The following is a 23,324-nucleotide window of genomic DNA, read 5'->3' as shown; positions in this document are numbered from 1 at the left end:
ATTACTGGGAAAGAACCCTGCGACTCCTTATCGAGCGACTTAGGCTCCTGACAGCTGGTCTCTTTGGCCTCCTTGCCATTCAACTTTCCCTCGTCCTCGGAGTCAGACAACTCCGAGGCTAGAGCTCCGTCCTTCTCCTTAGCATCTTTGTTCCCCTTGACGGGCCCCTCTCGGGAGCTCCCCGACTGGGCCTGCTCAAATACCCTGCGTACTTTTGTAAGCTCTTGAGAGCTTTCTCCACAACCACCCTCGCTCTTAGTGTTGCTACCTAGCATGTTTCCCATCTTTTAATATGTTACTCACCGCGTGAGGCCCAAGGAATCCGCCACTTACGCGTGAGCCTGAGGGGAGTCTAAAAGCCCTGTAGGTGCGCGCCACCCAGAGCCCAGGCTTATCCCCAACTCACCTGTCTCGCAGCTCTGTACTGGAGCGTTGTCCGCTGTCACGTCTCGGGGGTGATCAGTCCCCGTGCGGGCCTCCAAATGTCGATGTCGCTCCTGGCCGGCAGGAAGGACACACGACAAAGCCTGGCAGTGGACAACCTTTTCTTTTATTTTTCTTCTCCGTACAGCCTTCCCTGGGATCGCTCCCAGCCGAAGCCTCCTTTGGTCCGCTCCCCGCGGCTCCTTCTGGGCTTCTACTTCCGGGCTTCCTCTCCCCCCCCAGGGGTGGCACCAGTATATATACGGATACAGTGTCCAATCATGTTAAAGTAAGCAAGGCAAGCTGATTGGCTAACATCATCAGTTGCCAGGCAGACTATATTGTTGAGCGGGTTGCTTACGCGGTAAGCAGGAAACTAACGTGCTCGATGGGAGGGGTAATCTACCTCAGGCTTTACTCTTTACTACAGGCCTCACGTCCGCCAAGTGAGGCGACCGGGCTCGGGGCTGCGGCTCCCAACACACACCCAGTGCCATGCTGGTTCAGTTCCACTGGTTCTTACAAGTTGACCACCATGTGTCAGTGCACCTCACTGATGAAATCTGACATTTGGGATGTTCCACATTTACTCTAACACACAGTAAAAGCTGCCCCAATATTTTAAACATTGAATAAATCCTGATGACACTGACTCCAGATCCTGTTAGTGTGATAAGTCAAATAATTCAACAAAGGCAAAGACATTATTCTCTAGCTTCTGTTGTCCATGGAGAACATGTACTGAGAGATCTTGCAAATTACTGTAGGAAATGCTGTCAGCACTGCTAGGAGAATGTTAGGGATACTCTGTGCTTCAAGTGTGGCTGAACAAATACCCCCTTCCTCTGTCTTTCTTTGTCTACTTATTCAATAACCATCTTCATGATTACAAACCTAATGCAAGGAACAGCAAGATTTGCAACTTTCTATTGCCACTGGTAGGAGAGAGATGGCATCCTATCCGTGAAATACAGATTAAGTAATTAAGTGTTTTGTTTATATTATTGTTGTTAAGGCTTTTGTCCAAGTGATTAGAGAGTGCTTATGACAGACATCAGTTACCAGGGAAGTGGGAACCTTGCTGTGACTGTAACTGATCTTATGGTTTAGGAGGTTTTGAAAGTGGTTTGTTTGAGGGATCTTGGAAAAATCTGTGGAGGCATGCTAGAGAACGTGAGAATGCTATAAGCAGCAGTTCACATGCAATACTGATGGATTTCAGGACACAAGAATCGTTATGGAAATGCATAGAGTTAAATCCAGAAGCAGCTGATATCAGGTGGATTTAAGGACTCAATTGGCCCCTATCCTGGAGGTCATGTGTGTTAAATTCTGAAAGAAATCATTTGTATTTTTCTCCATTGTTTGAGACATTGTAGGAAACTGAGACTATAGAAATTTTGTTTATTGATTTGGCCATTAAAGATTTAAAGTATCCCTATCTTTAGGCTATGGAATAGGTACTTTCACTTCCTTTGCAGAGATGTACAGTGAATACCCCATAGGAAAAATCCCATATTCAAAACCTGGCATTTCACCTGAAATGAAGAAACTAATATGTTATTGATAATAAAGGGTCTTATTGATGAAAATATTAGCATTAAAAACAAAATCTATGCCTTGCATCAGGGCTATTGGAAAAAGTATCAAGTAATATGTATTTCTATAATCACATTAATTCCAAGTTCAATGTTGAAAAATTTTAATTCTTATCTTAAGGAACAGGACTCCTTGGCCATTTGCTCTTGAAGGTTTTACTAGGTGATGTTTTCTAGTGTTTGTTTGACAGTGTTCAACTATCCAAGTTCTCAAAAGCCTCTATACTCATGATGAAAATGGGCCTGGGTACTGCTCATCTGAAGGCAGACACTGCTGTGATCAATGTGGTGTTGCATTTATACACATTTAGAATGTCAGAGATGTCCATTAGAGAGGCTTCACCCAGATTTCAAGGGTAGACCTGTGAGACCATGAAGTGTGACCTGTGAAAACAGTACAAGAATCTGCAAACATGAACACAAAAGGACTGTGTCACTCTAGGATGCTGGAGAAGCCAGCAATATGGAACAACTGTGGAATGACAGGGAGCAGAGACCCTCAGAGAGAGGTATGAATTTGTCAACTGGAAACACTGTAGGGATTGCACTGCCATGCCCCTTGAGTACAAGGCTCTCCATAACTTTGCCAGAACACTAGTCACAGGATCACAGGGTTTAATGATTGTCCTTTTGGTTGTTATTCTGTAAAAATCCCGTCTACTTCTGTATTTTTCCTTTTGAAATGAGACAGTTGAACCTGTAGGATTGTGTTGGAAGTACTGAAGTAGATTTTTTTTTAATTTTAGATATTCTCAAGCTAAACGTCAACCTGGAGTCTCAGAAGACACTTTGGACTTGGACTTTGTTGCACAGTTAAAACTGTTGACTCATAAAGATGTGCTAAACTCACTTTATATAATGAGTTGGACAGGAGTTCATTGGCTTCCCCGAATAAAATGTTGTTTTTTTATATAAAAATATTCCCCAACTGCAACTTGTGTTTGAAAACTGAATTGGTCACGGAGTCATTGTGCTCCTCCGTGAATCAGTGAAGCTCCCTGATGGATCAGTAGGTGGCTGCTGTATGAAGAGGTGGCTCCTGGCTGGAGGTGGGGCCCTGTTGATGTGACCTGAGAAAGTGTACATCTGTCTTTGAATATCTGTCCTATCAATGGTTCTTACTCCTTTCCTGGTCACTGGTATTTTGTTCTAGGAATTAGACAATAGAAGGTCCATGACTTGACTCCATTTTACAAATTTAAACAAAAGTCTCTTAGGTTACTAACCAGATCTCATTGTGCACAGCTCATTCTGTGCATACCAAACACATGTTTGTATTTCAGGGATAATTTAGAATGGGATTTTACTAACTGTTTCTCAGTTAGTTCTCTGACTCTCTCAAAAGTGCTCTTGTGACGGTGGCCTGCAATCTCCTGGAAACAGGACTGTAGGATGGGATGTGGACAGGTCACTGCCTTAGGCACTTTGGGCTGACTTTGCTCTTTCCATTTCTCACACGGAAGTGTTCAGCAATAACTGCAGAATGTGCTGGGACTTCAGCATTCTGAGATGCCAGGTTGGGGCATCTGGGTGGGAGAGGGCGATCCCTGATCCATTCCTCACAGAGGAAGAATGCTTTAAATACTTCAGCCCCAAGAGCCACTCTTCCCATCAGATAGCACTCATGATGGGCAGGTCTTCCAAATTCTCCTAGATAAGGAGAAAGGGGAACAATGACTCTCCCCTTTCTGAGTCACTTTGCTGAGCTCTGGCACCTGCCTCACAATGCATCCTTGGGTTCTCTTTCACTTTTGTGTGGTTAATAAACCCTTCTCTTTTAATATACATGTGTGCATATGTTCAGATTGGGAAAGCAAAACAAATATTTATATTCATGTGTGAGGTTAGTTCATGGAAAGTAATCTTGTGTCATGCTTCTAAAAGGCTCAGAAATCAACGGTTTTGTTTTGTTAATGTTCAGGATAATTTGTAACCATAATGCATTTTAACATCAGTTGTACTCTTTAAAGACAGCTTTGACCAACCAGAATACATCAGATACTTACAGAAAAAAATAGCATGTGATTGAGAACATACAATCTGAATCGTAATCCACATTCCTACCTTTGTGTCCTTACATGTAATATGCATGGAACTGAATCAATGACAAAATGCACTTTATTCTTGTAGTCTATGAGACATTTATTTATCAAAAATAACTATTTCAAGACACAAATCACCATACACTTTTGTATCTAAACTTTTTTACCGTAGTTCAGGTGAATCAGTTTTTCAAATCACATCTCAAACTTCCCAAATTTATGTCACTAACTGATCTAAGGTTGGAGCGCCTCCTGGTGGTAATAGGTTAACTATTTTCAGTTTATAAATGTATGGCCAGGTGCTTGATTTGGTCTTACATTGACACTCACTTTTAACCCGACATGCAGGTTATGCCTGTGAGAATTCAACTCTGCAAAGTTCCTTTTCTCCTTTGTGACTAGTGATGGTTATAAAGGGGTAGGTAGATTTTATGAATAATCCACATCGGATTAAAATATCATTTTGAATTCTTGGAGTCTATTTTCTTCAGTGGGTCATCACATAGAATGCCTGATTGTTTTAAGACTCACACACGGTTGACCTGGGCAATCAGTGTTCCTTTAGAATTTACACCTGCTATTCTTCGTATTTTTTTATTTTGTCTGCACTATTCTCTTCTATAAATCATTCTTCAAATGCTTCTTCCAGGTTCATCTTATGTATTCCCTATTTATATTTAGTAATATTTACTTGGTTAAGGATTTGTGGGATTTTATTGAACAATAGTATTTAAAAACTATGGGTGATTGCTGGGAACATGGGTTGATTTTCTCCAATATTAGGTAAAATTACCAGTTTATTTCACTCACCAGGACACATATGACATTTTTATCATGAAACAAAATGATTTCACACTGCATTCCAAAATCACTCTTTAATTAACTACTCCCCATGAAAACATATTAGTTATTTAATTATAAACAAAGATCTTGATTCTGATTATCATTCCTGGATTCATGAATTTGAGCCCTTTTACTGCTCAAAACCAGTCTGTGGCCCTTATCACAAGCAGTTCCCTAACAGAAACACCCACACACTCACAGCCACACTAGGAATTCTCCTCAAGAACCACGGTCCTCACTGCGCACGGCGTGGGTGTTTTCCTCCCCAAGTCTGGTTTTCAACCCTGCACATGTACTCCCTAATGTCCTGGAGGCTTTCCTCATGCCATCTTGGGTCCTGGAGCTGAATCCCCTGCACCAGCTCTCCAAAGTGAAGACTTCCCTGCACCCCACTTGCTCCTGCTCTCCTTGCAGGGTTTTCACCATTACTATCCTACCTGCTATTTTGATCACCTTTCTTGACCTCCAGTGGCCTCAACCCTGCCACTGAAAACTGTGTTATTGTTGGAATTTGAAGATATTTGCTGATGTAAGAACACCCGGTTTATAGAAAATGAGGTACAAGTATAAGAATGAACCCTATGCTGATACACCTATGGGTAAGAGTAGTAACCTCAGCCATCTAGAAAACAACAGAAATTGGTGTGGAAACTCACTAGCTCAGCTATGAAGATCATACTCCTGAAACGAGAAGGGAAAGTGTTTTACACCTTTATTATTTAAACTACTGGTAAAATACTTTTCTAAACAGAGAAAGACAGACTGCCTAGCTAGAGGATAGTGTGCTACCAATGACAAATTGCAGGTGTTCTTAAAATTTTGGACTGCATGCACTGTCTCAGGATTTTAATCTTGCTTAAGTTTCACATTATAATACCTAAGAATTAAAGCAGAGGAAGTCACTCTGGTGTCACTAATGTTTCTTTGTTCGGTGCTTGGGCAATTTTTCAGTTCCTGGCACTTAGTAATACTGGTAAGCCCCTCTCAAGATGAAAGAGGGGTGAGGAAAGAATGTAATGGATGAGGAAGAGCTAAAAGCACCACCTTGTTCCCAGTCCTGATTGGCATCTGGGAATTGACCTGTGTAGAGGAAACAGTTTCAGGAAAATTTCACAAGCTGCTCACATTCCATGTAGGAGTCAGCCCCACTCAGGTACAGCATGGCCATGTAGCCCTGGCTCAGCTCCAGCAGCTCCTGTTGCTCTCCTCCTAGGTAAATAAGGAAAAATCTGGCAGTGTATTCAACCCAGTGGGGTATGTGCTGCTTAGCCCAACAGGCAAGTCCTCTTTCATCACAATAAACATATCTACATATGTTCCTAAGATTCCCCACCAACAGCCACAAGTGACATCCACATGGTCAAATCTCTATGATCCAGTTTTCCTTCGCAAGGAGAACAGTCAACCTGCCAGGTCATCAAAGACCTCAATGGTGAAGGAGCTGATCTCTCTGACAGAAGCCACTTCTATCCTACATTTACTATCTAGGATTGAATGAAAATTAATGATTCACTGAATCAAGCTGTCCAACAAACATTAGTTGAGGGACAAGGAAGGAGACAATAGTTGCTTTGAATGAGAGGAGAAATTATCAGTCTCTGATCTATACCCAGAGCTCTGTTAGGCATGCAGAAGGAAAATATGAGTTGCAACAAGGAAAACTACCTCTAAGTAACATATTTTCAAATTAACCTGTATTCTTATTCTTTGTCAAAACTTCATGTTTTAGGAACAAGATAGAGAAGAATAGAACATACAAAATGAATAAGAAAGCTAAGAATTATGAAAGGTGCTCTGCCGCTAGTGTTTCCAGTTTGTTTTCATGTATGATATCAGTTGGCGATCGAATTTATAGTTTTGGCGATTTCTAGGTGTAATGCGATGGTGGATTGATACAGCGATGTATTTAAACAAAATATGATTTGAGATACTGAACATTACATGTATAATGTAATTATACATACTGAACATTACATGTATAATGTAATTATACATACATTAATGAATGTATATTGGATTTATTTCTGAGGAAACACAAATGTTCAATTGCATGAACTTGTTGCCTGTCCTCTGGATCAGTCCATGTTGAGGAAGGAAGGAAGGGACACTGAATGGATCTGGACTCCAACCACCCACTTGCTCTGGAGAATGGCAGCGCTCCAGGGCAAAAAGATCAAAGGAAACAGAGTAGAAGGAGCTGCAGAAATATGACTTCTTCATTTGTTTATACATTCCATGACTGAAAATGGATGTTCTATATGAGCAGAGATTTTGTTCAGTGTGGTCCAAATTTGTTCTGCTATGTGACTCAGGGCAATGACGCTCTTAATTTTTGTACTTGTTACATAGAAACCATTATTTCATGGTTTAAGAAATATTTTATGTTTCATTCCAGTTTAATGAAGAATAACCAACCAGGAGTTGGGGGCTTCAATTACTTCATCTATAAACCACAGAAGGATATGTAGCCTCTTAGGTCTGTGGGAGCCAAAAAATTTCAGTGAACTTGAGAGGTACATTGAGATAGTGTCCATTGAGAAAGTGAGGAGGAGGAATACAGTGATTCTTAGGGAAATGATCATATTTTCTGAATGTGTGTCATCATGAAGGAAACAACAGAGAGCTGGTTTGGGAAAATTGAAATGTCTAGGAGATAGATATCTAAGTGGAACATCTAATAAGTATTTAAATTTGAAAAAAAAAGCCTGAGGCAGAGGTATGAGTTGCCTACTGTCCTAATTACATCCAGTGACAGGAATATGTTCTATATTCTGGTATAATTAGGATGCTTCAATAAAACTTTGAAATCATGAGCTGACAAGAAAAAAAGTTTAACAAATATACATTTTGTTTTCAAGTTGGCAGCAACAGTTTTGTAAGAGATTTGGAAATTTGATTCAGAATTATAATTTTAAGGTTATGTCTTGACACGTGTGGACACATAATCACATTTCGTGGATTAAAGACATTTTTTATTTCTCTTTCAGTTATTTAATGTCATGGTTCATCTTGGTGCTGTTTCTATCACTTTTATCTTCTTGATAATTTACACAGGATTCTGAGATGAAGGCTGCCCACTGAGAGCTCTGCCCATAGATTTTATCAGGGGAGTATAGTGCAGAGTGGCTCAGACAGCTGAACCAAAGCAGGCTGGTGTCATAGTGCCTAATCCTATTCATCCTTCTCCTCTGAGACTCTGGTATGAGGTTTAGAAAGTTATTATTTAAAATTCAACAGTCATATTATCATGTGGAAAGAAAAAATGTTTACACCTGTCTGATTTTTCAATAAACAAACATAATATTTATGATCTTGATACATTAGAAATGTTGCATGAATTCGTAATTACAGGCACCTATGGAAACACCATTAAGAGGCAGTCTCCTGCATTGCTGGCTGTGTCTGCAAAGAGAGGTCCACTATCAGCTGCAATTCCATGGTCATTTATTAAGCTGCAACCAGAAGAACTATTTGTCTGTGTAGCAGAAAAAAAAAAAAAAAAAAAAAACAAGGATAGGGTCTTAAACTGCTCATTTCCTTGGTATCCTCCGGAGACTCTTGAGAGATTTTTATTTTGAGAAGATATTTTCCATATTGTCCAGTATGACTCTCTTGGCTAGTTTGGTCAAAGTAACATCATCACAGAATTACTGAGATAATGTTCTTGCCACAAATGTATATCACTTCAGAAAAGAAGTAAGAACATATTCTTGTCTTGTTAGAACTTCTATTGTTTATGATAAAGTTGAAGTCATACATGCGTGTATGAGCCAGGGAGCATCTGCACCTGCTGATTTGCATATCTCTTTCTCAGAAACTACAAGATGTTCAGATTTCTATTTAAAGCCTGATTTTAAGAGATCCCTTGAGCCTGAGGCAGAGCTCAAAAAACACAATGGATTTTCAGGCTCAAATTCTCCCCTTGCTACTGCTCTGTGTAACAGGTAAGAAAAAAAGGAAACTCAAACCTGAGCCTCCTTTTTGAATCGCAATTGAGATTAAGGCAGAATTGTAGTTAATGTTCCTGTGTGCTATGCGATGCGACATCCCTGTGGCTCTGAATGTACTAACTTCTATCATCTCTTTTCTTCTCTCCTCCATGAACACAGTGTCCAGGGGACAAATTGTGCTTACCCAGTCTCCAGCATCCATGGCTGCTTCTCCAGGGGAAAAGGTCACCATCACCTGCAAAGCTAGCTCCAGTGTAGGTACTAGCTACTTGCACTGGTACCAACAAAAGCCAGGATCCTCTCCCAAGCTCCTAATTTATGAAACATCAAAACTGGCCTCGGGAGTCCCAGCTCGCTTCAGTGGGAGTGGGTCAGGGACTTCTTACTCGCTCACAATCAGCAACGTGGAGGCTGAAGATTTTGCAACCTATTACTGTCAGCAGTCTAGCAGTTACCACCCACAGTGATGCAGACCACAACAAAAACCCCATTAGCTCCTCAGGGCCCAGCTGCTTCTTGCTCAGGATCTAGGGCATGATTAAATGCTTTAGATGAGACAGAAACTCCTGATTGTTTTCTGCTGGGGCTAAGGTTGTATGGCTTTCTACAAATGGAAGGGAAATGTAGAGATGTGCAATGATGTAAACAAGGAGGCTTTTTTATGTGACAGTCTGTCCAGAGAAGACTTGGAAGCTATGACACAGATATCCTAAATGGGACTCTTTTTCACAGCCTAAGATATTAAACTGTGGAACAAACGCCCAGTAGTGGTGGAAGCCCTCTTCCCAAGATCTTCTCTATTTCATGAGGAATAAGGAAAGAAAACTAACAGACCTGTCCCACAACTTAGTGAATCTTCAGAGACAGTGGCCATGTCCCCAAGGTGAAGAACTGCAGAGTTTATGCCATCATCAGTCCTTACATTGAGAATGCCAAAAATATTTTATTGCATTTTGTATTGTATCACAGTGGAATAACCTCCAGCATAACAAATGTGAAAATGTGTAAAGGATCCAAAATGTGACAAATTTCTCTCATTTGTGGTGCCTATTGCATTTTCTATCAGTTTTTTTGAGCCAATGACGCTCAGATTACTCATTTTTGTTTTGTCCCTCAGATCTCTAGAGACTACTCCTTTGAGTCCTGATCTATTCCTTCTGTGTTCCTCACTATAAGCACTTTATATTTTTTTCCTTATGACTGATTGGGTCCCTTTATCTTCTGAATAGGGAAAGTGTTACTTCGCTTCAGGAATTTTCAAACAATGCTGGAAACAAAACACTGAAAAAAAAATATGTAGCATTTATCTATAAGACAGAAGGCAGGTAACCCACCATAGACACAAATGACACCAAGACTATTTGGAACAGACCAGCATTCAAGCTTTTTTCATCCCAGCACGGGTTTCCTCCTTTTGCTGCTTCTGCATATGTCTGTAAAATTAGAGATGAAGTTAAAGACCTGATAACCTATACTGTTAGACTTAGTGTTACATGCATTTTTTTTCTGAATACCAGTATTCCTCTACAGAACCCTAACTGCAAAATGTAATACAAATGTAAATTCAGATTCATTTTAGGATCTCAATAATTTCTCAGTCTTAATAACAAAATATCCTAAAGGGAGAAATCTGCTGTTCTTAGAGAAATCTATACTCTTTAACTGTTCTGGCATCACTGGTCCTATGGACACTAGGCCTGTGCTGAGATAATGACAGGAGCCTGTCCTGAAGCTCTGCCCAGCCCTGCTATTTATATGTGACCACAGCACAGCCCCTGCCCTGAAGACTTCTTAATATACCAATCACACCCTGTAGGATTCTCTACCATTCAGGACACAGCGCAGTCATGAGGAAACACAGTCAACTTCTGGGGCACCTGCTGCTTTAGATCCCAGGTATGGAAGTAGAACAGTGGAAATTTCCACAGCCTAACCTCATCAGCGTGAAATGATTCTTCAGAAATGTTCTTTTTCATCATGTTCAAGTATCTGAAAGTTTGATTTTTTTGTTTCCAATGATAGGTACCTGATTTGACATCCAGATGACCCAGTCTCCCTCCTCCATACCTGCATTGGTAGGAATCTGTCACAGTCAATTGCCAGAAACATCAGATTATAAGAAAATGGGTAACATGGCATCAATAGAAACCAGGGAAAGCTCCTCATCATCTAACATTCTATGCAGCACATTTGGTGTCTGGCATCCCCTCAAGATTCAGTGGCAGATGGCGTGGAACAGATTTTACTGTCACCATCAGCAGCCTGGAGCCTGACGATGTTGCAATTTATTACTTTCAGCAGTATGATGCCAGTGATACACACACCCAGTGATACAAGACATGACATAAACCCCCAAAGGAGCAGAGTGTGAGGCTGGCTTCACCGTACCTTCTTTGCATTGCCTTGAAATGGTGAAATTTTGCTCAGATGTATCCAGGCTTTGAATGTACTGAGAGATCCTTGTAGAAGGTTCAAAGAAGCTCTGTTGCAGCAGAGGTTTCTCCCTTTCTCTTCCTAAGCATCACAGATCTAAGTAAATTCTATGTATATAATAAAAGGAAGAGGTATTTATTACTGAATATTAGGAATCATGATTTTGTTTGGAGCTGAAAGAGGAAAAGAAATGCCACTGTACATACAGAAAGCAAACATTATATTTCTAGGGAAATAATCTAATCCATAGCTTTTTAAGGTTATAGTGTTTATTTGCATAAAAGTAATGACATCGTCTAGGCATTGTTTGGTGATCTCCTGGAATCCAAATCATCTGCCTCTTAATGCACACAGACACGTGGACAGAGGTAACTGGAGAATGAACAGTTAAAGAGCTGCATTCAGCTGAGAGCATCCACACCTCCACCTACACTATATCACTTGCAGGTCACCTATTCACTGCCATTTTGTGCCCTTTTGTCACTTACATATATCGATCAGTTTTCCAACACCAAGTCAGCTCTGAATTCCATGAGTAAAATCCACTCAGATGAGATAAGTTATTCAATTTTATGGGTGAACTGAATAAGTTTGAAATTATTTTGTGAAGGGCCGGGGATTTAGCTCAGTGGCAAATCATATACCTGGTGAGTGTGAGATCCTAAATTCGATCCTTGAAACAAACAACAAAAATCAAAGAAAGACTTTATCAAATATCTGTGTATGTATTATTATGTAGAATATTAGTTTATGCATTTCTTTATTCCCAGTCACTTATTACACATTGTCTCCTATTTCTCCTTTCATTTACCCCACCTATCCCATCATTCTCAGCCTCATAGTGCATTCGCAAGTGTTTTTGAGAGGTGTAATAAAATGGCATTGGATACACAGCAGAGAACAAACAAAGGAGGAGGAGAACAATTAAAGTCAGGACATATTCACTTCTACCTAGTTCACACTGTCCATCTTCAGTAGTGTTCTGGGAGGAAATAGCAGGGATCTTCTGGAAGCATTTTATCATCTACACTCATTGCACAGGATACTCAGTGTGGTGCTCCTCAGGTCAGAAATGAGAGACAAACATGTCAAAATGAAGAAGAAATTTCAGAAAATTTACTGCTAAGAAGTTTTCTTCACATTTGGTTTTTATTCTTTGTCTGAATATTGTTAGCAATTTTAATAATTATACTGCTTTTTGTTTTTGTATTCTCCCTTATTTTTTATAGAATTTGCCGGCTAAAAGTAATAGTGCATTTATTTCATCTTTGCAGTCACTAGAAATGCATGCAATATTTGATTCTTTTCAAGACCATTTTTCTCCATTTAGATTTAGATTTGACATAAAAACCGTATTATCATAGATGTATTACACTGGTTGAAATTTATTGCAAAGCTTAATGGCACAGAAGAGTATAAATTTTAATATAACATGGATATAAGTGAAAAAGGATTTCTACAAGAGAGGCATGTGTTTGTCTAACTCAAACATTTATGACAAATGAAATTAACTCAGCAACAATAAAGACAGACAATAAAGAAACAGGAAATAAAGAGGATTAAAAACAAAGTTGAAAAACATTAAAAAGTAGGATACACAATTCAAAGTTAACATCATGGAATCTCTAGTTGATACATTACATATTGCCACCTTAAAAGTAGTTGTTAATGTTATAAAATCAAAGCATAAAATGTGGCTAGAAACAAACATTGGCAGAGAAATTTCTTCTGTCCAATTATCTACTAGAAATTGGGTAATATGGGGAGGTATCTTACACATTATACATACCGTCACATCCTTTCCTTCCCTTTTCACCTTTATAATAGCTATTATACTTTTTGAATCCCACTATTCTGTCAATTTTTATTATATTTTACACTAAAGAGATAAATTGATATTTCCTAATGTGAGTCTTGTTGATTTCACTAATGAGGATATTCTCAACTTGCCTGAATTTACCTACAAAGGTCTAAAGGTCATGCTTTTATATTTGAGTAATATTCCATTATATAAAAATGACACATTTTTTCATCCACTCTGCAGTTGATGGACATTTTTTTTTTGTTTCAAAGATTTAATTATCGCAAATTGTTCTGCTATGAAAATGGGTGCAAAGGTATCTCTGTGACATGACCTCTTCAATTTTTTCTGGGAAAATGGCCAGGAGAGGAATAGCTGGATTGAGTGGGACATCCAATTCTAGGTTTTTGAGGAATCTCCATGCTGATTTCCACAGTGATAGCACCAGTCTGTACTCCCTGCAACAGTGGAGAAGTAACCATTTTTCCCTGCACCCTCACCAAAATTTGTTAACCAATGGACTGAGAAAACAAGATAAAGCAGTAAAGCTCACCTCTGCAATGTGAGACCTAGAGACTAAACAATGCTGCGACATTTATTTCCTGTTGCATTGCAAAGTCAGACTCCTAAAGAAAAATAAACACAATGCTGAAAAGTCTCATTTTTTTTTCTTTGACTTGATTCATTTCCCTCCTTTGAAACACAGAGCAATAGGTGAACAACAGCTGGAACACGAGTAATATATTGGTAACTCTCAATTGCCTGAAGTTTGATTTATAGAAATTGTAAAACTACATCTATATATAATTTTAAATTACTATGTTGGTGATAATTTTAAAAGGCAAGATAAAACTGACATTACAACTTTCATGAATAGTGAAACAAAATTGTAAATTTCAAAAATACAAAAACACTCACCTGTGCTGTGTCAGTAGAGTGAAGGACTGTTTTATTGAGTTTTCCAACTCCCTGATCAAGGAGGCAGAAGTGGGAGGTAGGCTCATCTCTGGGCAGCAGAGGTCAGGAGTGACTATTTCAAGACTGCAGCTGTGAACCCTGAGGCTTCAGGACCCCTTTCTCCCCAGAGTGTCAGGTGTTGAAAATGAAAACGAAAACTTTGGCCTCACCTACAGAAGTACAGTACAGAAATGACATAATCATTGAGTAGCTGGACAGTTAATAAATTTAAGAAAATTAATATGTTTAGAACACAGGACTTGAGAAAAAAGCACAGTGACAAAGACAGCTCCATCAGACAAATAAAACAATTGCAGCACAATTCATAGTGTTGAATAGAACAGTAGAGCATTTTGATTCGCTCAAACACAAACAGTGAAAAACTGAAGCATCTGTGTGAGTATGTGATTTTGCATACAAAGGATAAAAGGTTCTTTACCAGTCTGATTTTTTTTACTTGAATTGACAGAAAAATAGTTTTCTTTAATTTTAAATTTTGTCAGTGTTCATGAAGTTATTATTGAATTTAGAAAAGGCATTGAGAAACAATATCTCCTAGGTTTGGATTTAATAAGAAAGGAAATAACTTATAAATCATTCTGTAGGAGGAATGAGCTCAAATTAATTTAGATGTTTTCCCTTTCACAGTTGGGGTACTCTTTCTAAACAAGTGTAAAGATAATAGCAAAAAGAGGAACATCTGTGAGGCTGAGCCACAGTGAGCAGCTAGCTGCCTAAGGAGGTTTTTGTTCACATCTGGAGCACTGTGGGGGGAGGCTCTGTACCCTGCTGAGCAGTAATAGCTCACAGCATCCTCAGCCACAACAGGGTCAGTGGTGATGGTTAAGTCAGACCTAGCCCCACTGCAAAGAATACAGTCAGGGACTCCTTGGACTCAATGCAGTGCTCCATAGATCAGGGATTTGGGAGGCTGTCCTGAATACAAGGCTTATGATACGGAACTCGCCCAAATCTTCCTCAACACTCAAGCTGGCTCTGCAGGAGATGGTGGCCTTCTGTTCTGGAGACACAGACACAGAGGCTGGAGACTGTGTCAGCACAATGTCCCCAATGTAGCCTGAAATGATAAACAAACACAATGTTTGGTACAGATTCATTCAGACATTATGATACAAAACAACTGCATTGGAGACACCACAGAGGAATCAGAAACCAAAAGGGAATTTGAAACTTAAAAGATACAAGAAATTTTATTTTTCTGATCTTCAAGAACATGGAGACAAGGAAATTAAAATTGGCCATGGTAAACACGCCCACACCTTGCCATCCTCCCACTTTCTGGAGCCCAGAGGAGCAGACATGAGAGGAGCTGAGTGCCAGACCACATATCTGAGACTTGAACCTAAATGTTGATACACAAGGTTCCTGAGAAGCTGCCTTATAAGATCTGTTTAGCAGTCTGGGCCTTTGTGCACAGAGGAAACATACAAATCAACTCAGGCAAATGCTGCTCTCTCTTCACCCAAAAGGAACTAAGGTTTGTAAAATGTTTCCTAGGACAGCTTAAGTGTTTTTCTGATGGATTTTTTTACCTGATCATTTAAATGCTGGACTCCTGACTTAGATGATATTTGTGGAAGTATGCTTTGACTGTTTTACTACAAGGATACAGATTAATCAAAAGAAATTTCAAAACCTTAAATTCAAGTTTCAGGTCACCTTAAATAACACAAATTTCTGTCTTTAATTATTGTGACACAGGGAAAGCAGTAGTCTTATAAATATTTAAAACAAGTTGGCTTTTTTCAGATACAAGGAGCAAATTGGCCACGATATGTAAATTGGCTGTAAGCCAAACCTATAAATTCCATGAGGAGATAACGTTGATGAGATATGTGAGCAAGGAACATAGGTGAAGGTTGTGAGCCTACACTGATCACCTAACTGGCTTCAATGGAGATGAAATGTGTCTTTCTACCTGCTCAGTGATAAAACCAGGATGCTGTCATCAATTAAACTCAGGGGCAGGCGAGTCATCACAAAGGGTTCCCTTCACAGTGGGGACACTCAGTTCTCATATTAGTTGCTTTCCTTTTTTTTTATTTTATTTTTTTTTCTTTTCATTTTTATACTCTTGCAGTAAAGAAGCTCCTATCTCTTATTCTCCTACAGCAGGATACAGTCTCCACAAAACACTAGCAAGTTCTTATAAGCAAAAGTAGATTGAACTTAGATTATGATAACAATAGAATGGTTGTAATTTAGAAAAATATCATGCAGGTTAAGAATAGAGGGAACCAACAGAAAACAAAAGCTACCGGGGTAGTTTCTTTCATAGACTTCTGTTCAAACATGTACAGGTTATGAAAGAATTTGAAAAAAAATATTAGATTCCAGGAAAATAGATTTTTACATATAAAAGAAGTAGTATATAATCATGTATATTAATATATTATAAATTCTATTTTTATATAGTTATCATAGTCTTTGACTGGAATGTCAAGGGAATTCTCTTTTAGCTATAAGTACAGCAAGACCTAGAAACACTAAAGCCTTCAGCAATAGAACTGGGATTTTGTTTCCTTTTCACCATTTTCCAGTTCATTGTTACCAGCACAGGTGTTGGGCAGAGATTCACAATGTCTTACAGGCTCTGCACTGTCAAACCCAATGATGATGAAGTCATTCTGCCTTACTGCTCTTGCCCAATCTCATTACCCTGCTGATTTTCAATTTTAATCTGAAACCCAGGGAAGGAAGTTTTGTGTTGTGTTATACACGATTATTCTCTTTCTCTGAAATTAACAGGAATGAATTAGGGCAAAACTAGTATAGGTCACTTAGGAGCTTAGAAATCTCAATGTGTAGCTATGTCATGAAGTGGTCTTAAATGATGAAATCCACACACAACTCCAGTTCAGCTGAGGAAGCTTGAGAGGCTGGAGCAGCACTTCTCAGTTCTACAACTCATTTAACCAGATCCTGAGAGTTTCCCAGTGGTCTGTATGTTACATATTTGGGCATAGTGTGGGACTTTTTGGAGAGTTTAAGATGTGGGGTATAGTGGGATATTAGTCTGTCATTAAGGCTGTGTGCTGCATGGGAATTTTGGTATTCTTGTGCTTTATTCTTTATAGTTATTTATTCAAATTTAAGTCCATGAAGGGAATGATTGTGTCCTTCTGTGTGCACCTTTCATGCTGTTGTGTACAGGACAGGTCCTTGGGCAACTTGGGCTGTCTTTGCTCTTTCACTTTTCTCCCAGGACAGTGTGTAGATGTCTACAGAAAGTACAGGGATTGCACCATCCTGAGAGCTAAGGTTGGGAACACTGGGTCAAATGAGCATGATTGCTAAGGCTGAGGAGGTATTCCTGTGACATAAGAGCCTGCCTATTAAGCTTGAGGTCCTATGTTTCACTCCAGTACAAAAAAAAAAAAAAAACTATTAAAGTAAAATAGTAAAATAAAATAACAGCACAATTGCTGCTTCAGTCCTCAGCAAGAAACAATGTGCTTAAATGCTTCAGCACAGAGTCACACTCCCCATCATAAAAAAAAAAAAAAAAAAACAAGAAGCCTGCTTTTTAATTTTTTTTCTGGCTACTTTGAATATGCAACATACACGGATGAGACCCCTTCTTTTTGGTGTTTTTACTAAAACTAAAAAGCCCAAGCAACTGGCTCATGATGCATCCTAGGTCACTTTTGTACATTTTGTGTATCTGTATTTATTCAACTCATGTCATGTAATTTACATGTGTGTGTTTATTCAGATTGTGAAATTAAAACTCGTGTTGACATATGGTTGTGAAGATATATGAGGGAAAGTAATCTTGTGGCATGCTTACAAATATACATAAATCTTGTTTTTTTTTTATGTTCAGAGAAATTTGCAAACCCAACATCCTTTTAGTCAATTGTACTCTGTATAGACAGCAGCAGCCATCTGAATATAGGGAATACACAGAAAAAAGTCTCTGAGTTCATTGGAAACAGCAATTGGAGCTCCTAATCCACACTGCTCCACGTGATGTCAATAGAAGGAATGTATACAAGTGACTGAATCTGTAAAAGAGGACACAATGTGTATCTCACATTGTTCGACATATTTATTTTACCACAAATCTACTTCAAAAAAATACAAATCACCACATACTTAGGTATCTAAACTTTTTCACTGTGGTTCAGGTGAATTTTTTTTCTCAACTTAACATCTCCCAAAGCCCTCTTTGGGTCATTAGTGTATCTAAGGTACTCCCTTTCCCCCCTGGCAGTAACAGGTTATATATTTTCAGTTTTTAAATGTATGTTCAGTTGCTTGATTTGGTCTGACTCTGTGAAGTTCACTTTTAACCCCTTATGGGGACTGTGTTTGTGAGAATTCAATTCTGCACAATTCCTTTTCCCTTCTATAATTAGTAAGCTTTTATGAAGAAATAGTGAGATATTTTGTGAAGAGTCCATCCCTGGATAAATATCTGTTTGAATTCATGGAGTCACATTGTATTGAATGGGTCACCAGTATAATGGTTAATTGTTTCAGTCCAGATGTGGGAAGTAAGTGTCTCTTTGAAATACACATCACCTTTTTTGTTCTCTGTGCTCCTCTCCTTCTTTAAATCACTCTTTAAATTCTTCCTCCACATTCATCTTCTATTTTCCCTCTTCCAGATTTAGAAAAAAAAATAATATATATATATATATATATATATATATATATATATATATCTTTAAGCATCAGGGATTCTTTTTATTGAACAATGGTGTTTAGTATTTAGGGGTGATTTGTGGGACAGTGGGTATAATTTTTTCAGGATTGAGTAAAATTAGCAGTTTACTTCTCAGTGGGTAAAGTTAGTTTTTTTTTTCCTTCTTTCTCTGTGTCTCTTCTATCTCTTTCACCACAGAAATGCATATCACCTTTCTGTCTATGAAAGAAACAATTTTACACTGTCTTTGATTCCATTCCAAAACCACAAGGTTTGCTTAAATGTCCTCCATTAAAGTCACACACTACTTTCAATAACAATGAAGATGTTAATTCTGATTTTCTTTCAATTTACATATTTGATCAGCTTTCCTTTTCAAAACTGTCTCTAGTCCTCTACTTCATGCACATCGCCCTCCCAGAAGCACCCACAATGGCACAGACTCACTCAGACACATCTTCCAGGAAATGGTCATTTCTATGCCCTACACAGATTCTGGGTTTGAGAACCATGGATGTAATCCACCCCAGCGAGAAAGTCTTCCTCATCCTCTTGCTCCTGGGTCCCCAAGCTGAATTCAGTGCACCAGCTCTCCCAGGGGAAGACTGTATTCCATTTTTGTTCCTGCTCTCTATAGTGACTTTCCCATCCACTTGCTTTCCTGCTACTCTCATTACCTGCGTAAGCTCCACTGCCCACAATCCATCCACTGAGTCAGTTTTGTTGTTGCAACTGGAAGATACTTGGTGCAGGTAGAATAGGCCAGTTTAGAGAAAACCATATACAAGTATAGCAATGAACAATTGGGACAGAGAGGATACAGAGTAGGAGCAGTAACCTGAGTTATTATCCAGAAAACATCAATAAATGATGTGCACACTCAATAGATCAGTAATGAAGACTGCATGCCTGAGATATTATGGGAAATGTATCTTCTACCTTGATCCAGGAAAAGATTTAAAATCTATACTTTAGGAGATTTGAATTGACTCACTCATTTGGTCCCTAGAATAAAGCACATTCCCTACAGGAAAATCCATGCAGCCTTGATGACTGCCCAGATTCCAAGTGAAAAGAATCCTTTCTGAGAGATTGAGATAATCCAGCCTTAGATTTGCCCAGTCCTGCTCAGCCAGTGGGAATTGTCATGTACCAGGAGAAACACTGAGGAGAATTCATAGACTGTTAGTAACTGGTGCATTGGTCAGTGTCAGTCAGGACACAGCATGGCAAGAGGGGTTTGGCTTAGCTAAAGGGGCTCCTGTTGCACTGACTCCCAGGCAAAAAGAGAAAACTCTGGGAGTATACTTAACACAGTATGTTACCTGCTGCTTCGCTCATTAGAAAACTCCTCTTTCATCCTAAATGTGCCTATTTTGGTTGTTACATTTTCCTTGCCAAGAGATAGATGTGACATCGAGATATCCTCGTCTCCATTCTCCAGCCCTGCTTCTCAGGAAGACAAAGTTATCATCACTTGCCAGCCAGTCAACTTGCAAATGTTACCTTAATCAGATTAATCTAGGCAAAACTCCCAGACTCCTGAGCTCTTACCCATTTTGCCATATGAGGTCCCAATGAAGTTTTGTGGCAGGGGACCTGGGGCAGACTTCGCTTCCTCCATTAGCAGCCTGAAGCTGAAGATGCTGCAGCTTATTACAGCAGTTACAGCATTACACTTTCACTCTCAAGGATTTACACGCCATAATGTTAATCACCCCAGAAAAGAGACCATCTCTTCCAAACCTTCTGAGAACATTTTTCACATGTAGCCAAGCTTTTAAGATCAGGGGAAGGTCGTGGAAGGAGTAGGCAGAGAGAATCCTTGACACCAAAACTTTTTCCTTTTCCTTTTCCCTGGCAAGGCAAACATGACAGAGCTGCTTCTATTTTTAATAACAACTGAGGCTTTTTTTCCTTACCCATCTGGGAGGCAGAATCATTTGGAATCATGAAACACAGGCCATTGCAAATAATCAAACCAAGGACTATTTTTAAGACAGGTAACTCAAGATAGAACTATAGGAATTAAATAACTTAGAGGATAAACTATTGTAGAAAGTTGATACCAGTATTGAGGATTTTTTGTTGATCCTCCATAGCTTCTCTGCCCTTAAGCATAGATTCCACATCCTGTGGCCTCAGACATGACCCTGATGTCGAAATTTGGAGTGCTGATGTCACCTGCCTCAACACTTAAACTCCTGATTCTCTAGTCCTTATGGATTTCTGGTCAGCTGCCTTTGGTTACTATGGGACTTAAGATCCTTCTTTTCTGTATTCCAAATCACACAAGATGTTTCATTATTGAGCAATACTTCTGGAAACCTGAAAGACAAATGGATTCTGAGATATGTGCTCCCCTAACAAACAGTGAGGATGAAGAACTGGCAAGAAAGCCCATTGTTGTTCCTATTGACTGAACTCTCAGGATCCTGTAAGAAGAGAATGGACCTGTAGTATGAGCTAACTCTCTTTCGGCATTATCAACAAGTGTGGAATCATAGCACAACAATTCATCATACTAAAATCAAAAGAACCATTTGGAAATATGTAGCAAACTGTTAACAGAAGTGACTGTATTTCTTCAATGCATTTGATATGGACTTCCTTTTACTTCATATGTAAATAATTTCCTTTCAACATTTGTCCAGAATCCTGCAGCAGCATTAGAAATATAAACAAATCACCTGAATACAGAGCTGAGTCTTAACCAGGTGCAACAGGATATATATACACTGTTAGGAATCCATGTTAAATGGAAAATTTAGTCAAAGTGATCTTAATACTCATAATCTATCTTAATACATCTTCTGCCTTCAGAGCAAAATATAAAAATTTCTTTTTTGGCAAAAAAATGCCAGATACTCAATTTTCATCCAAAAATTTGAAGAATTTTTCAAAATGCCTGACATTAACAGAGAATGGTACATCTTTATGATGACCATTTTCAGACTTCGTATAATTTTTTTCTCTGAATCATCCCCTCAGCAAATCTGCTTTCCAAGGTGAGGGAACAGATTAAATGGGAGGCTGAGGCTGATCCTGTTAGAACCACAGTCATCCTTTCCCAACCTTATGGCTGAAAGCCATGACCCTCAGAGAAATCAAGAGAGCCCATGTCTTTTCTCTGAAGGCAGCTTCTGCCCACATGTATGTGAGACACCTTCGAGTTGTCCTTGCTTCTGCATAGGAACAATGACAATAACCACAGTACACCCTCCTATGTGACCCTTTCTGAATGTAGACCGATTAGCACTGGATATTTCTAAGAAGTGAAGTAAGTGTTCTGGACCAATGTGCAGCTTATCAAGACACAGAGAAACTATGGAGGGTTTGAGAAGTTGGGGAATGAAAAAATTCTAAGGTGTATTATGCACTGTACTAACCTGTGATGACAAATGGGATCACTATGTACTGGGAAGTGATATCAATAAAACAAAATTTTAAAAAGGGAAAATGGAACAGAAAATAATTAACCACCATTAAAACCATAGAACCAAAAAAAAAAAAAAAAAAAAAAAAAAAAAAAGAGGACAGAGGATGGATAGCAGTATTGTGGGGAATATTTGCACAAAGAGTTGATAAGCTGATATCTTAATAGACTAAGGTTTCCAAGGGACCAAGCTCATAAAGGCTGTGAATAAGTTTTATAGGAAATGATCATTTGGAGATGTTCAACAGGGGCAATTAGATGGGGAGGGTACATTTAATTAACAGAGTGCGATACAAATTGCCTCCCAAGTGCTCTGATTAGACGAGCTAGAGGGAGAATGAACACAGGAGGAAGACAGAAATTCAGAGAAGAGCCTGAAAAAACTGGCATAGCCAAAGAGAGCTATAGCTTGAGATGTTGGAAGAGGGAGAGAGTTCAGTGTGCCCTACACCCTCTGCTGAATGCCCGACCTCTAGCACTCCTATGTGGGGTCAATGAAGCTTACTCAGGACTCTAGACAAAGGAATCTCTGAAAACACGTTACTATTTGAAGGAAAGATTTTGGTATTTTCTTACAGTGGCCATTATACACTAACATAAATGGGACCCAGTGAAAATCCACACAAAGCTACTCTGAGTCTTTGCAATTTGACCTTGTGATTTCTAACATTCCACAGAATGGGTTTGTAGGATTTAGTATGTACAAAACCATGCACAAATCACCACAAGTTACATTGAATCACAGAAACATTTAGAACAAACAGTCCTCAGTTTTGCATAAAGTGACATGTGATGAATAGTATCTTCCAAAGCCTCCTGACTTAACTATTGAGTGGAACATTAAAAGCTAACTGATTTTTTCTAACAAATGTATTTTATGTTGGATCACTGTCTTGAACAACTTTTTCTATTTGGATTTCTTCTTCACAGAGCATGTAAGTTCCGTGTCTACCATGGTTACTTTACTGCATGGGTCTAGATTTAAAATCAGGTCTCCATTCCTCAAATTTATAATTTTCCATGAGAGCATTTTATTTTATTTTTTTTTTATCGGTACCAGGGATCAAACTTACGAACACCTGCTTGCAAGGCAGGTGCTTATGCTGCTGAGCTAAATCTGCAGCCCCTAATACATGAGTTTTAGACAAAAAAAAAAAAAAAAAGAAAAA

The 23,324-nt window shown here is 39.0% G+C and overlaps 1 long non-coding RNA gene and 1 gene segment (V, D, J or C); one reads left to right on the top strand and one right to left on the bottom strand.

Moving 5' to 3' along the window:
- Positions 1–8,759: 8,759 nt before the first annotated feature.
- LOC100735458 (Ig kappa chain V-IV region S107B-like) lies at positions 8,760–9,338 on the top strand. The segment is given in 2 exon segments: positions 8,760–8,850; positions 9,016–9,338. Coding segments are annotated over 2 exon segments (357 nt in total).
- A 441-nt stretch (positions 9,339–9,779) lies between these two features.
- Positions 9,780–14,352, bottom strand: LOC111756552 (uncharacterized). Of its 5 annotated transcripts, none has more exons than XR_010040724.1 (4): positions 14,009–14,352; positions 13,644–13,716; positions 10,229–13,548; positions 9,780–10,137 (listed from the first exon to the last, which is right to left on the bottom strand). It is a non-coding gene; the product is annotated as an uncharacterized LOC111756552 (long non-coding RNA). The 5 variants fall into 5 exon arrangements; XR_010040726.1 differs by having other exon boundaries at positions 9,780–10,289; positions 10,883–13,548; XR_010040723.1 differs by having other exon boundaries at positions 9,780–11,396; positions 12,241–13,548.
- Positions 14,353–23,324: the final 8,972 nt, after the last annotated feature.

Source organism: Cavia porcellus, unplaced genomic scaffold (assembly GCF_034190915.1).
Source record: "Cavia porcellus strain 051 isolate PalLab524CR breed Dunkin Hartley unplaced genomic scaffold, mCavPor4.1 scaffold_18, whole genome shotgun sequence".
NCBI lineage: Eukaryota > Metazoa > Chordata > Mammalia > Rodentia > Caviidae > Cavia > Cavia porcellus.
Note: the sequence above shows the minus strand (reverse complement) of the source record. Positions and strands in the feature narration are given on the sequence as shown.